This window comes from Nannospalax galili, unplaced genomic scaffold (assembly GCF_000622305.1).
Source record: "Nannospalax galili isolate Female #2095 unplaced genomic scaffold, S.galili_v1.0 scaffold660, whole genome shotgun sequence".
In the NCBI taxonomy this organism is placed as follows: domain Eukaryota; kingdom Metazoa; phylum Chordata; class Mammalia; order Rodentia; family Spalacidae; genus Nannospalax; species Nannospalax galili.
This window is the reverse complement of record NW_008349073.1, coordinates 1758083-1772076: the sequence shown is the minus strand read 5'-3', so window position 1 is coordinate 1772076 and position 13994 is coordinate 1758083. Positions and strand designations below refer to the sequence as shown.

Genomic DNA, 13994 nt, shown 5'->3' with positions numbered 1-13994 from the left:
TTTTTAGTTAATTTTCACACATTATTTATTTATTATTTTTATTTTATATGTATGACTGTATTGCCTGCATGTATGTGAGTGCACCTGTGTCATTCAATGCCACGGAGGTCAGAAGAGGGCATCAGATTCCCCTGGAACTGGAGTTAAGGATGGTTCGTTAGCTGCCATGTGGGTGCTAGGATTTGAACCTGGGTCTTCTGCAAGAACAGTCAGTGTTCTTAACCACTGAGCCATTTCTCCAGCCCTGTTTGGAGGTTTTTTTGCAAACATGTTTTTCTTCTTAATTTTGAAAGCCTTAAATTATCGTTAGTTACTTGCAAGTATATTGTGTGTTTAAATTGAAATCTCGGAGGAATTGTTTTGTGGGGTAAAGCTTAGTGTATCTTCCACGTTAATACTCTTAAAAATGTTAATATGCACCCGAGTAGCTGCACATAGTGGCACCTGCCTGCAGACCAGCACTCGAGAGGCTGAGGCAGAAACATCTCAAGTTTGAAGCCAGTCTGGGCTTCATAGTGAAATTCTTTCTCAGAAAACAAAACCAATTCAACAAAAATGGCATTTACTATAAACACGCTACCTCTATATTAAAAATATATGTGTCAAATTTTTCAAGTAATTTTCTTTGCGTAAATGGCAGTTGTTTCTCTTTACCATGAAAAAGAATTCAGCACTTCTAATTTTCTGGGTTTTTAAGAGGAGGTGCTGAGAACTTTTTTATGTAATGTGATGGGAATGAAGACAGCAGTGCCACTTTGTTCTTAGAATGTCTTTTCCAAAAATTATGATATAATCCATCATCAGAAACTATTTTGGGGGGGTTGGGGATTTAGCTCAGTGGTAGAGTGTTTGCCTAGCAAGCACAAGGCCCTGGGTTCAGTCCTTAGCTCCGTGGGGGAAAAAAAGACAAAATAACAAAAACTATTTTTAGCTGGGCCTGGTGGCACATGCATTTAGTTCCAGCTCTCGGGAGGCAGAGGTAGGTGGATCTCTGTGAGTTCAAGGCCAGCCTGGCCAGCTGGGGCTACAGAGAGACCCTGTCTCAAAATAAAAGCTATTTTTAGGGACTGGACAGATGGCATATTGGTTAAGAGCACTGGCTGCTCTTGCATGGACCTGGGTTCAGTTCTTAGCACCCACATAGCAACTAAAAACCATCTGTAATTCCCATTCCAGGGGATCCAATGCCCTCTTCTGGCCTCCATGGGCATTGTACACCACAGGTGTACTTATACATGTACGCAAAACACATTAAATAAAAATTAATTTAAAAAAAACTTTAATTATCATAGCTAAAACTCATACACTTTTTATTATTATTATTATTATTTTACGTGTATGAGCATATTGCCTGCATGTGGGTAGGTGCACCCATCTCGTGCACCTACCCACAGAGGTCAGAAAGTGACCGATCCCTTGGAACTGGAGTTAACAGAGGGTTGTTAGCTGCCATGTGGGTACTGGGAATCAAACCCGGGTCCTCCGCAAGAGCAATCAGTACTCTTAACCGCTGAGCCATTTCTCCAGCCTCAGACACGTTTTTTTTCAACAAAGAATTAAGAAACCTCTTGACATGAAAAAGCATTTTTGTTACTCATATTCTTGGATATCTACTCTCTCAAGACCAACACCAACATTTTTAATTGTCTGTGGAGCTTTTTATGCTCTAATAAATTTCACCACAGATAATGAAGAATAAGGAGATTGTAAAAGGAGAGACTGGGTTGAAATCTTAAGAGTCAAACTACGTTCTCAATGCAGTTGAATTTTTAGGAAACTATTTTATGAAAGTTGTATCAGGAATTCGACTCTGTCATGATTATCTCTTGTCAGTGTACCCTTGATGGTGTGCCTCCTTATCCAGGTGCATGCTTGCCCTGATTGAAGATTAGCAGAGTGAACTTTATCAAAGCATTGACTAGTAGACAAGTTTCCTTGAGGCTTTAAAACTGTCCTTTCTCAAACCAGTGGTACAGTTTAATTTTCTACCTTGTGGTAAAGTGAAATGAGGTAAAAAAAAAGTCTTGTCTTCCTTATCAGTAAACTTATTTTTGTTTTTTGAGACAAGGTCTCCTGTAGCCCAGGCTGATTTGAACACTTAACCTCAGTCTCCCATAGACATACACTGCTATGCCTTGATGCCTTATGTTAGCCTTTTTTAAAAAAAAAAAACAAAAAAGACATAAAGACTTGAGTCTGGAGAGATGGGTCAGCAGCTAAGAGCACTGGTTGCTCTTGAAGAGGACCCAAGTTCAGTTGCCAGCACCCATATGGTAACTTAAAACCATTCATAACTCAAGTTCCAGGGGATCTGGTACCCTCTTCTGGCCTCCACAAACATCACACAACATGTAGGCAAAACTCTTTAACACATAAAAATAAATAAAGGGACTGGAGAAATGGCTCAGTAGTTAAGAGCACTGGATACTCTTGCAAAGGACCCGAGTTTTGTGCCCAGCACCTACATGAAGGCTAACAACCATCTGTAACTACAGTTCCAGGGAAATCTAATACCTCTTCTTTGGGCATTGCGGACATGGGTACATTTACATAAATGCACGCAAAATACATCAAATGCAATAAATACTTTTTTTTTTTTTTTTGGTCTTTTTGAGACAGGGTCTTCTTGTAACAGCAGCTGGCCTGGAACTCAGAGATCCACCTGCCTTTGCCTCCCAAGTGCGGGGATTAAAGGTGTGTACCACCACACCCGGTCCATAAATAAATAATTTTTTAAAATATTTTATTTATTATTTTTATTTTAAAGTCCAAAAAATTTTAAAAGTGTAAAGCATCTTCACTGTCCTGCAACTCAAATCAGCCTCTAAAATACTGTTGAAAGATCAACTAAGCCGGGCATGGAGTTGCACACTTAGAATCCCAGCAATCAGAGGCAGAGGCAGGTGGGTCTCTGAGATCAAGGCCAGCCTGGTTTACTTAGTGAGTTCTAGGACAGCTGGGGCTACAGGAAGACCCTGTCTCAAAAAAAAAAACGGGGCGGAGGGGGGGGATCAGCAATTAAGCCCCAGGAAAGTACTTTTCCTTCTAAAGTTTCTCTAGTGTTAAGAAACCTATGTAACTAACTGCTGTGAGGTGCCAAACATGTATAAGAAGAAAACTTAGGCCACATTGGTATTAGGCAATCTTTAGAAGAAGCCTAACTCTGTTGTATGTTTTTCTGTGCATACAGGTGACATGTACAGCCATGACGGAAATGCTGATGAGCCAGAATGGGTGAAGACAGAGCGAGAACAGTTTGTTGAGTTTCGAGATAAGAACCGAGATGGAAAGATGGACAAGGAAGAGACCAAAGACTGGATCCTCCCTTCAGACTATGACCATGCAGAAGCAGAAGCCAGGCACCTAGTCTATGAATCAGACCAAAACAAGGTAAGTCTGACCAGGTCCAAGCAGTTTGGTAATGACAGTCTTTCTAGAAGGTTGCCTTTAAACAGATGTTAACATAGAGTATTTAAAGTCATAATTAGCCTAACTCTGCAAAGGATCTAAATTTGGTGATTGGAAACCTTCATTCAGTGTAACACTAGCTATCTGATCTCATTTTAGAAATCCCTTGTCCTATGTTCATAGTGTTGGAGAAACCTGGGCTTCAGATAAAAGCCTCTTTTCTATAGTCTGGATGCAGCATGAGTTGCCTCTAATGAATTCCCAAGAAATGTTCTTGTTTTTTAAAAATTTGACTATTGTTTCCTTTGTATGCTTTCCTGTTACAGGTTCATTCTGCCTGCTTTTCAAATAATGCTGGTTATTGCCACCTTAAATATATTCTTAAAAATTAAGTCCTGCCGGGCATGGTGGCACATGCCTTTAATCCCAGCACTCAAGAGGCAGAGGCAGGCGGATCTCTGTGAGTTCAAGGCTGGCCTGGTCTACATAGTGAATTCCAGGACAGTTGGGGCAACAGGAAGACCCTGTCTCAAAAAAGAAAAAAAAAAAATTAAGTCCTTTGGGGCTGGAGAGAGGGCTCATCTGTTAAGAGCACTGGCTATTCTTGCAGAGGACCCAGGTTTGGTTCCCAGCACCCACATGATGGCTAAGAAACTCCAGTTCCAAGGGATCTCAAAAAAAAGAGATCTGTATCTGTTCTGAACCAGTTTTGAGTTCTTGCATAGTGCCCTCTTTTGTCCTCCACAGGCACTGCATGACATGGGTGCACTTAACATATGCAGATATAACACTCATACACATAAAATATTTTGTAAATTACGTCCTTTGCATGAGGTTATAAGCCAGTTTTTCTCTGAAGTCTATTAAAATTATCCTCAATTAGTTATCTGAGGCACTAAAATAATAGAGTTATCCCTAAGCCTTGTCATCTATTCAGATCTGCATACACTGTTTAAAATATAAAGTCAGTCTGAAGACAGTTTTTATTGTTTTGAATAATCTTCAAGCTGATCTTTAAAGTTCAGTTTCTTAAAACATGTTAAGGGTTGACCAGTTTGGAGTTCTTGCTTAGTTTCACTTCAGTAACTAATTGTCGTGTCCTTGACTATATGAAAACTCTGATCAATCCTCCTTGACAAATCTTGTTGTTGTTGTTATTGTCGTTGTTGATCTTTTTGAGACAGGGTCTCCCTGTTAGCTCCAGATGGCCTGGAACACGCTATGTAGAGCAAGCTAGCCTCAAACTCACAGAGATCTACCTGCCCCTGCCTCCTTGACAAATCTTGATGCCATTTGAGATGAGTGTCTAAGCCTTCTTTGGATGTGTCCCATCTTATAGCATGGAAGTGCCAACCAGGATTGATCTTGGAGATTCCACTGTTTCTGCTAGACTTTGACTTGATACATTATGAAATATTGGCCATTTCTCACCCCTTATCTAGCAAATATTCCATAGTTTGCTTCAAAGGAGTATTTGTTCCTTAAGAAACAAATCTTCAGCCCAGTGTGGTGCTTCCAGCACTTGGGAGGCAGAAGCAGAGTTCCAGGCCATTCAGGTTATAGTAGTTACTTTTCTGTTGCTGTGATAAAACACTGTGACCAATGCAACTTATAGAAGAAAGAGTTTATTTGGTTTTACAGTTCCAGAGGGATAAGAGTTCATCATGGCCGGGAGGCATAGTGGCAGAGGCAGCCAGGGAAGAAAGCTGAGTGCTCACATCACATCACCAAGCATGCACAAGAAGCAGAGAGAGCAACTGGAAGGGGGAGGAGGTTATATACTCTCAAAGCCTACCTACCAGTGATATGCTTCCTCCAGCAAGGCCACACCTCCAAAAGGTTCCACAACATTCCCCAAACAACTCCACCAACTAGGGACCATATAGCAAGTGTTCAGATACCTAAGCCTCTGAGGGACATTTCATATTCATTAGATCCCTCTGTAGTACAATCTAGATTGAACTCATAATCCACCTGCCTCATCTGCCCAATTACAGGAGAAAAAGAGAGATCTGTATCTGTGTCCTGAAATAGTTGAACTGTATTGATTCCTCCTCTAGTTCAAGGCTAGCTTGAATTCACACTCTGCCTGTCTCATCTGCCTGGCCTTACACTTGCTGACAAGCACTTTACCACTGAATTATATCCTCGGCCCCCTTTTGCCTTTTTAAAAAATTTTGTTTTATGTGTATGAGTGTATTGCTGCATGTATGTAAGTGTACCCATGTCATGCACTGCCCACCAAGGCTAGAAGGGAGTGTCATATCCCCTAAAACTGGAGTTAAGGACAGGTTTTAGCTACCATATGGGTGCTGGGAGTTGAACCCAGGTCCTCTGCAAGGGCAGTCTCTACTCTCACTGAGCCATTTCTCCAGGCCCCATCTTTTGACTTTCATGATGGGGGACAACACAAGTTCACAGTTAGAGGGAACTATAATCTGACATTATTTCAGTCCTGTTACTACTCTGATTGTGTAGCAATCTTTCTGAATTGCAGTGTCAAGAACATGCCTCAGTTCGCTATTCCCTCTAATTTCAGGATGGCAAGCTTACCAAGGAGGAGATTGTTGACAAGTATGATCTATTTGTGGGCAGCCAGGCCACAGATTTCGGGGAGGCCTTAGTACGACATGATGAGTTCTGAGCTGCATACAGAGGAACCTACATTTCTTCAAAAGTAATTTATTTTTACAGCTTCTGGTTTCACATGAAATTGTTTGCGCTACTGAGACTGTTATTACAAACTTTTTAAGACATGAAAAGGCATATTGAAATAATGAAAACCATCCCATCCCCATTCCTCCTCCTCCCCGAGGGACTGGAGGGAAACCAAGGAACAACTCTGATTAGTACACTTGTGTTTGTAGATTTACACTTTGTATAATGTATAACATGGTGTGTTTATTTTTGTATTGTTCTCTGGTCGGGAGTATGATATGAAGGGTCAAAGCCCACACTTGGAGGCAAACATTAACCCTTTACTCTCTCAACCCCTTTCCACATATTTTTTATAGTTCTCACTTAACTAATTTTTTTAAAGCCTGAGATCAATAAGACATGTTCAGAAGAGGGGAAAAAAAAAGGAAAAACATTTACTCCGTGGTTTGTATTTAGAGAGATCATGCTTAATCTTGCCTTTTGAAAAGTCTGACATTTTACAAGTCATAAGGGCCATGTATTTCTAGTCACTTGGGCCCAACTGCTTAGCCTGCCATTATCTGGGCAAGAACAGATCCCTGTGCTGCAGGACGTCCTGGCTCAACTTGACTTCATTCTGCTCCCCTGTAGGACTGGCTGTTTGCTAATTTTGTCAGGCACAGCTGTGATGGGAAGAATAGGGCCAGTGTCTTGAAAATCAGTGAATAGCTCTTTACAGAGCTATTTCTAGCTCTTTATAGATCTCTTTCAAACTAGAAGCATCTGGAACATGAAAGAAAAAAACAAGTGTCGCAGGGCATGCATTTTATTTTCAGTGGTACCTTTTGAAATCACTGCAAGGGCCCTGGAATGAATCTTGGTTTCACTGCAATTAAAAATTACTCCTTTCCGCCAGGCGTGGTGGTGCATGCCTTTAATCCCAGCGCTCAGGAGGCAGAGGCAGGCGGATCTCTGTGAGTTCAAGGCCAGCGTGGTCTACATAGTGAGTTCCAGGACAGCTGGGGCTACAGGGAGACCCTGTCTCAAAAAGACAAAAAAAAAGAAAATTACTCCTTTCCATCATGTCATCAAAAGTGCCTTTAACAGGAGAAATGATCACAGAATGGGAATTTTATATAGACTGTTTGAACTACCTTATGAGAAAGCATAGAACCTCCTGATGCAGTGGAGATTTTTTTTTCCTTCCTCTTCTCTTTTGGACAGTGGCTAAATAGCAGTATTAGTTACAAGCTTGGTTGCAGTGTTCTTATCTTGTGGGCTGGTTTCCAAAAAACACATGCTGCTGACTTGACCAGGGATCCTCATACCTCAGAGTGCAAACCACTCGCTCCCAGGCCTCTCGTCCACCAGAGCTTGGGTCAGACTGGAGGATGGAAGAACCTAGAGAGGAGGCTCTTTGGTTTGAGGACCACTCCTCACCCTTCCTGCCTTTAACCCTTCTACCCCATCTGTCATCTCCTTTTCTCTCTGACACAAAAAGGGGGCGAGGAGGGTGAAGGGGTTGTGGGTCATCACATTGCCAATCCTTATCAAAGCCCCCATATGTTGCCGACTTCATCTACCCATGTTTTGTGTAACATGAACTGTCCATTTTATTCTCACTCACTGATGGGCTTCTGAAGAATTATTGTATTCTAAGTCTTAACCCTCAGGTTACTAAGATAAATATATGTATGTATAACTTTATTATTTCCTGTATCTCTGGATAATACATTCAGGTGGTGCTGGGTGAGGTCGTATTTGAACCTAGGCCTACCTTTGGTCTTCCACAATCCTGTTGAGGTGGGCTGCTTGGTGTGGTAAAGAGCCAGGTGTCCTGTAACTTCACCCCAGCCATTGCATCAAGCTCTTGATAACAGATACACTCTTAAGTTTAACCCCAATATAGAACATGAACATTGTCTGCCTTCCAGATCCCCTACTCCTTTCTATTGTTAAGGAAAACCAGAGATATTGCCACCAGCCCTGGCTAGAGAGGGTGTATCATACACATGTGACAAGAGGGCCTCCAGGCTCTCTTAGGTACACAGAGCCCAAGCCTGATGTGGAAGTCACACTTAACAGCAGACCAAATCTGCTAGGATGGCAGATTTTGGACATGGGTGCTCAGCAGCAAGCACTGTACTCTCATCTCTGTTGGCCCCCAGAGTATTGGGGTTTGGGTTTTGGTTTCTGATTTAAATCCAGTCTGAGACATTGAGCAGTGGCTGCACACTCACAGGGTGTGCTCTGTGAATGCGAGCTCCCTTGAATTTGGATATTGTTTATTTTTTATAGAGTGTAAACCAAGTTTTATATTCTATAATGCAAACAGGTACCTATCTGTTTCTGAATAAAACTGTTTACATTCGTTGGCATGTGTGTCTTTCATTCTCTTAGAAATGGAATTCTGACTTAAAATTGTGAGTTATAAGATGTCACAGAAGCTAAGTGTGGTGGCACACATCTGTAGTCCCAGCATTTGGGAGGCAGAGGCAGGTGGATCTGTGTGAATTCAAGGCCTGCGTGGTCTACATAGTGACTTCCAGGCCAGCTAGGGCTACAGGGAGACCGTCTCAAAAAAAAAAAAAAAAAGGATGTCACAGAAAAGGGCACTCCCCTAGAAAGTTCGCCATGTACTCCTTCCCACCCTGAAAGTGCTACCTCCTTCCATCCTGCTCAGTCCTTTCCTCCTGTTTCTGAGCTCTAGCTTCCTTCTAGAGACAACCCTCTCTGCTTTCCATTACATAATTACCTGATACCAACACACCATTTCTTGTATATAGTTGTTCACACATCTATCTTGATTTTTATTTCAAATGCACTCTTTTCCTGGAGGGAGAAGGGTGTGTAAGGTAAAACAGCTTTGTTTTGGTTTATAAATGATATTGAAACATGCCAGTTCATTTTGAAGACATCAATGGAATTTTAAACCATTAACTTTAATCAATAAACAACTTAAAACAGATGCGTTCGATTAGTCAAATGGAGGGGAGAACACCCAGAATACTTCATGTGAAGATGCGTGTCTGAGCTGGTTCAGCTTTGTCCATGGTGGCCCCAGCCAAGGCTCTTAACAGCTATTGTCAGAAACAGTATAAGGATGTTCTTGTAAACTCACGGATGGGTGCTTGGGGTTTGTTTCTTTTTTCTTTCCATCTCCCTTGTATCTCAGGATATGTCATCTCAGATCCCAGTAAGAGGGAAACAATTACTGAAAAGGAAAGTGTTCTCATTCACCGAAAAACCAGCCATTTTCCTACGGTTCCCCAAGTGCTCTGATGGGCACCTCTGAAGTAGAAACTGGTGACTGCTGAAATGATCTGAAGTAGCCCCATCTGGGAATAGCAGCCTGCAGACAGAATATAAAGGAAAATGAAAATTGAGTCCCCAAAGTGTCATCATTCCCCTTTCCAACTTTTGTCTGTGTTGTTACTAGTTAGGTTTTTTATGGAAAAAGTAAAAATGTACTTAAATGTGAAGCTCTGGTTGCTGCTAATAGGCCAAAAGAGGGTCCTTAGTTGGGGCCAACTTTGCTAGAAGAGACAGTGGAAACTTCTGTTTTCTGAGAGCTGGACATGTTGAACTCATCTGTCATGGGCTTCCTGCGCACCATCTCCAGGATGCAGGCTCGGAACTGCAAGGAAAGACGTGTCTGCCTTGCCCTGAAGACTACTTCAGCTTCAGTTATCACTACTCACTCTTGCAGGCTAGATTTTAGAAGGATTGGATTAAGAATTTGCAGAATGCTGGAGATTCATAATGATTGATGTTAATACTTTTTCAGCAAAACAAAAAACAATGGACAGGGATGTTAACTCTGGTAGAGTGCTTACCTAGCATGTTCAAGGTTCTGGATTCAATCTCCAGCATTGACAAAAGAAGGGAAACATTTTCACCTCCTGTTCACTCTTTGGAACAACTTGATTTTTCTGGTTTCTGGTGTAGCCTCCCTCACTCTGGGAATTACACCTTCTGCCCATGTGCTTATCAAGGGCTTCCCAGCCTGCTTGGGCCTTCTGTGGCTTCCCTCATCTATAAACGCTGCATGGAGTTCAGGGTACTTCAAGTTATGAATAGAGAACGAAACATGGACCAGGACTTGATGAGAATGTGGAAATTTTACCTGCTTGTTCATGAAGCAGTAGATTAATGGGATTGTAGACACATGAGCTCTTCGAAAAGAAGGCAGGGATGGTGACAAGCCACAAGTCCAGCCCATGGTTACGGTTGTTGACCATGTACATGGCCAGGGCAGCATAGGGCACATAGCAGAGACAGAAGGCTCCCACCATCACCACCACCAAGCAGCTCACCTCCCTCTCAGCCTTCTGGGTGGTAGCTGACTCCTGCTGCTGAGCCGCCACCTGGAGTAAGCACAAAGAGCATCTCGTCCCTCTCCCTGCTGGCCTCAACTCAGATCTCTGGGCCCTTTTCCTTTTTATATCGGGGAGTGTCCACTCTGCTTCCGCTGCATTTGGATTTCTTCCCCTGAGAGACAGGATGGAGATCGTTCATGCATACATACACATGCACACACACAGCTCTTTCACTGTGGAACTTGGGACCCAAATACACTGAGCTACGTAGATCCCCACTACATGTCACTTGACACGAAGAGGGTTGACTCCACCTTCGCTGATTTCATCATTCCCCACTCTGCTACTTCCTGAGACTCCTCCATCTGGCCACAGACACCTGTAGACATAGGTTCTGGGGTACTCCTCCCTCTCCTGGAGCCTCCTAGCTCATTGCCCCCGACCCCCTCAGAAGCTACTCACATCTCTGAGAGTCCTCAGCAACTGACAGTAGGAGAAGCAGGTGAGCAAGAGAGGCATGATAAAACAGAAGAGGAAGAGGAACCTGGTGTAGTATTCGCTTCGATATTTGGTGCCCACGGTGTACCAGCCGGGGCCACAGGAGCACTGCAGGCCCTCAGGAATGAACCTGCAAAGGGCCAAGCACTCACTCACTCTGGACTCAGAACTTGAGTGGGAGCTGAGATGTCCTGGATTATCTTCTCCAGTTAAAATGCTAGAAGGTTGGAGTCAGGGTTTTCAGCCTTTGCCAGAAGAGGCCACAGAAATTCCACCTGTAAACACTGACTCATCTTTAGCAGCCCTTTTTCCTCACCTGTTCCATTAACTCACGTCAAAGATTAGAAGTTATACCCCATCTCTCTTCCCACACCAGACCACTGCCCTGAACTCTCACCTGCTCCAGCCAAAGAAGGGTGGGATGCAGACCCCAATCCCGATGATCCAAGTAGTCAGAACCACCATCAGTGCATGCTTTGAGCTGAAGCGGAAGTTACTGAAGGCGTTACAGATGACAATGTAGCACTCAAAAGCTAGGAAAGCCAGTGACCAGCCTGTCACCAGACCTATGGCAAAATGTGAAAAGAATGGGCTGGACGGCCCCATCCAACCTGGAGTGAAGTTCGGATAGGGTTGAGCAAGTCTAGAGAGATGGATGGGGAGAGGGGGTGGGGTGGAGTTTAAGACATCTTGGGGTTGGAGAGACCTCAGCAGTTAAGAGCACTTCCTGCTCTACTGTTGGGGAACCCTGCTGCTAGGGTTGTAGTCCTCCATGTCTGGATAGCTCTAAGGGGCTCGGTGCTATATGGAAGGACTCCCCTTCTCAGCCGGGGGCCTCCTGCTCTCTGCCTGACTTACCTGGAAAGTGCCGGCAAGCACAAGTTACCTGGAGTAAAAACTACCCCCAGGTTTTTTCTATATGATAATTAGGCATTGCCGGGTAGTCAGATGATAGGAGCCTACTGCCACATGTAAATAAAGCATACATGAGCACCTATCAGCTGAAGCATTGGCTACTGCCTCCACACTATATTTTCCCTAATCCCCACTGAATAAACAGAGCTGTTTTACTGAATCTGGAGCTGTATCCCTGAATCTGGAGCTGTTTCACTGAATCTGGAGCTGTTTGTATCACTGAACCCGCCTCCACAGAAGGACTTTCTTCCTTCCGTGCTCACTGGCTGTCCTGACCCCGTTCGTCGCTTCTGCTCCCTTTGTCCTCATGGACCAGTGGCCAACGACCCACGAGGAGAGGGAGAGACCCCACACTCTACCACCACAGGACCCAAATTTTGTTTACACACACACACAGGGCATACACACCTGAATAAAAAAATCTTTGGGGGGCTAGAGAGATGAGATGGCTGATTGGTTAAGAGTACTGGCTGCTCTTGCAGAGGACCGGGGTTTGATTCCCAGCACCACATGGTAACTAACAACCATCTATAGCTCCAGCTGTAGGGCATCTGACCCCTCTTCTGACTTCCATGGGCGTTGCACAACACGGGTGCATTTACATGCAGGCAGGGTACTCATACACATAAAATAAAATTTTTTTAATTTAAAAAAATCTGTTTTAAAGACCTTTTACTTTGGTCAAACTCAGGATAGGGGCCCTCTCTGATGCCAGAGTCTGACTCTGGGTCCCAATCTTGGAGCAGTGTCCTTTGCCTCTCCCCAGCCCCTGTTGCCTGCAGTACCTGCTACTGAGCCCAGGAAGGCCTCCAAAGCACAAACATGGCGGCCAAAGAGGAAGTATCCATGACAGCTGGTGATGAAGACAGTGGAGACGGAGAAGATGCAGAAGAGGAAGCCCCCCAAGGATACATTGACCAGGATATAGTTGAGGGGCTGCCGCAACTTTTTGTAATGCAGTGTGGCCACCAGCACTGTGGCATTGAGTGGGGTTCCTGCAAAAAAGACAAAGCCTATGAAGGCTGCCTGGAGATGGAGGGCCCAGACAGGGGCAATGTGATACTGAGGCCCATCCCAGGGCCCCACTGAGGATGCATTCTGGAACAAGTAAAAGTCCTCCTCCCCTGACATCTTATGCTTGGGATACCCTCACCCCCACCCCCAGCACCTCTTATAGATTATCCTTCCACCATTCCCCTCCCCACAACACCCTCCTTTAAAAACACCTCAGGCCTCTGTGATTGATCTTAAGGCTCCCAAGGACAAAGAGCTCTTTGGCCCCCACCTAAACCTCCTTTGTGATCCCAAAGCTGATTGATTGTGTGTTCTTCAGAGAATAAAAGATTGGGGTCAGAGAACCCCAATTAGAGATATCTTCAGCCCCCACCTAAACCTTTATGATCCTAAAGCTGATTGTATGTTCTTCAGAGGATAAAAGATTGGGGTCAAAGAACCTGGATATACAATGCTGGGTGCCGAGGTGGGTCATGTGGGTTTCTGTGGCCCGGAAGATGCTGACCCATTTTCAATGGACATTCTGCCATGTACCCTTCACCTTGGGTGGGGCTATGGAAAGCCTCCACACCTCTTCCTTTTGACTTTGGGCTCCAACGAAGGTCTCTTTCACCTCATCTGCCCCTTTGTGGAAGGTGCCCATATGAGTGTTCCTATCCAAAGAGGCTGGGGATCAGCTTTGGGCTACAGGAAGGAGATGAATTGGGAGGACTTTAAACAGCCTTCATGGAACATGGCAGAGCAATTCAATGTTGCCTAGAAGTCCAGAGCATCCCTGAGCCAGTGACCTCCATTCCTTTGTGTTGAGCTTACCCAGAGAGAATACCTTTCCTACTCAGACTTCTAGCCAAACAGATTATGCCGACCCTGCCCTCAGCTCAGGAGAACCCAAGTTGCTGCATCTGTCCACCTGCATATTCATCCAAGTCTTGTCTAGTCTCTGCAACCTTCAAAACCTCTTCTGTGAAACCACTCAAGTGGCACCAACTGCTGTGAGCACCTGCACTAGGGACATTATGAATGTATTTTCTTCCCACCTCAGTAGATTATAAATAATGAGAATTGTTATAAAGCTACTTGGGCACTGGACTTGGTGGCTCATGCCTTTAATCCCAGCACTTGGGAGGCAGAGGCAGGCGGATCCCTGAGTTCGAGGCTAGCCTGGTCTACATAGCAAGTTCCAGGCCATTTGGGGCTACAGGG

The 13994-nt window shown here is 44.1% G+C and overlaps 2 protein-coding genes across 4 annotated transcripts in view; one reads left to right on the top strand and one right to left on the bottom strand.

The window, feature by feature from the left end:
• Calu (calumenin) overlaps positions 1–7530 on the top strand; it is a 38584-nt gene extending 31054 nt beyond the window's left edge. For 2 of the 3 annotated variants that reach the window (XM_017801432.2, XM_029570010.1), the window contains exons 5-6: positions 3191–3390; positions 5948–7530. In XM_017801432.2, coding sequence (XP_017656921.1) covers positions 3191–3390; positions 5948–6052 — 305 coding nt within the window. In that variant the 3' untranslated portion in view covers positions 6053–7530. The remainder of the gene's footprint in view (positions 1–3190; positions 3391–5947) is intronic. The other variant, XM_008846383.3, reaches the window with a different exon arrangement.
• Opn1sw (opsin 1, short wave sensitive) lies at positions 7253–12916 on the bottom strand. The gene is given in 7 exon segments (XM_008846382.3): positions 7253–9397; positions 9517–9682; positions 10172–10195; positions 10197–10412; positions 10827–10992; positions 11260–11428; positions 12563–12916. Coding segments are annotated over 6 exon segments (1041 nt in total). The 5' UTR covers positions 12909–12916; the 3' UTR covers positions 7253–9397; positions 9517–9562.
• Between the last annotated feature and the right edge of the window lie 1078 nt (positions 12917–13994).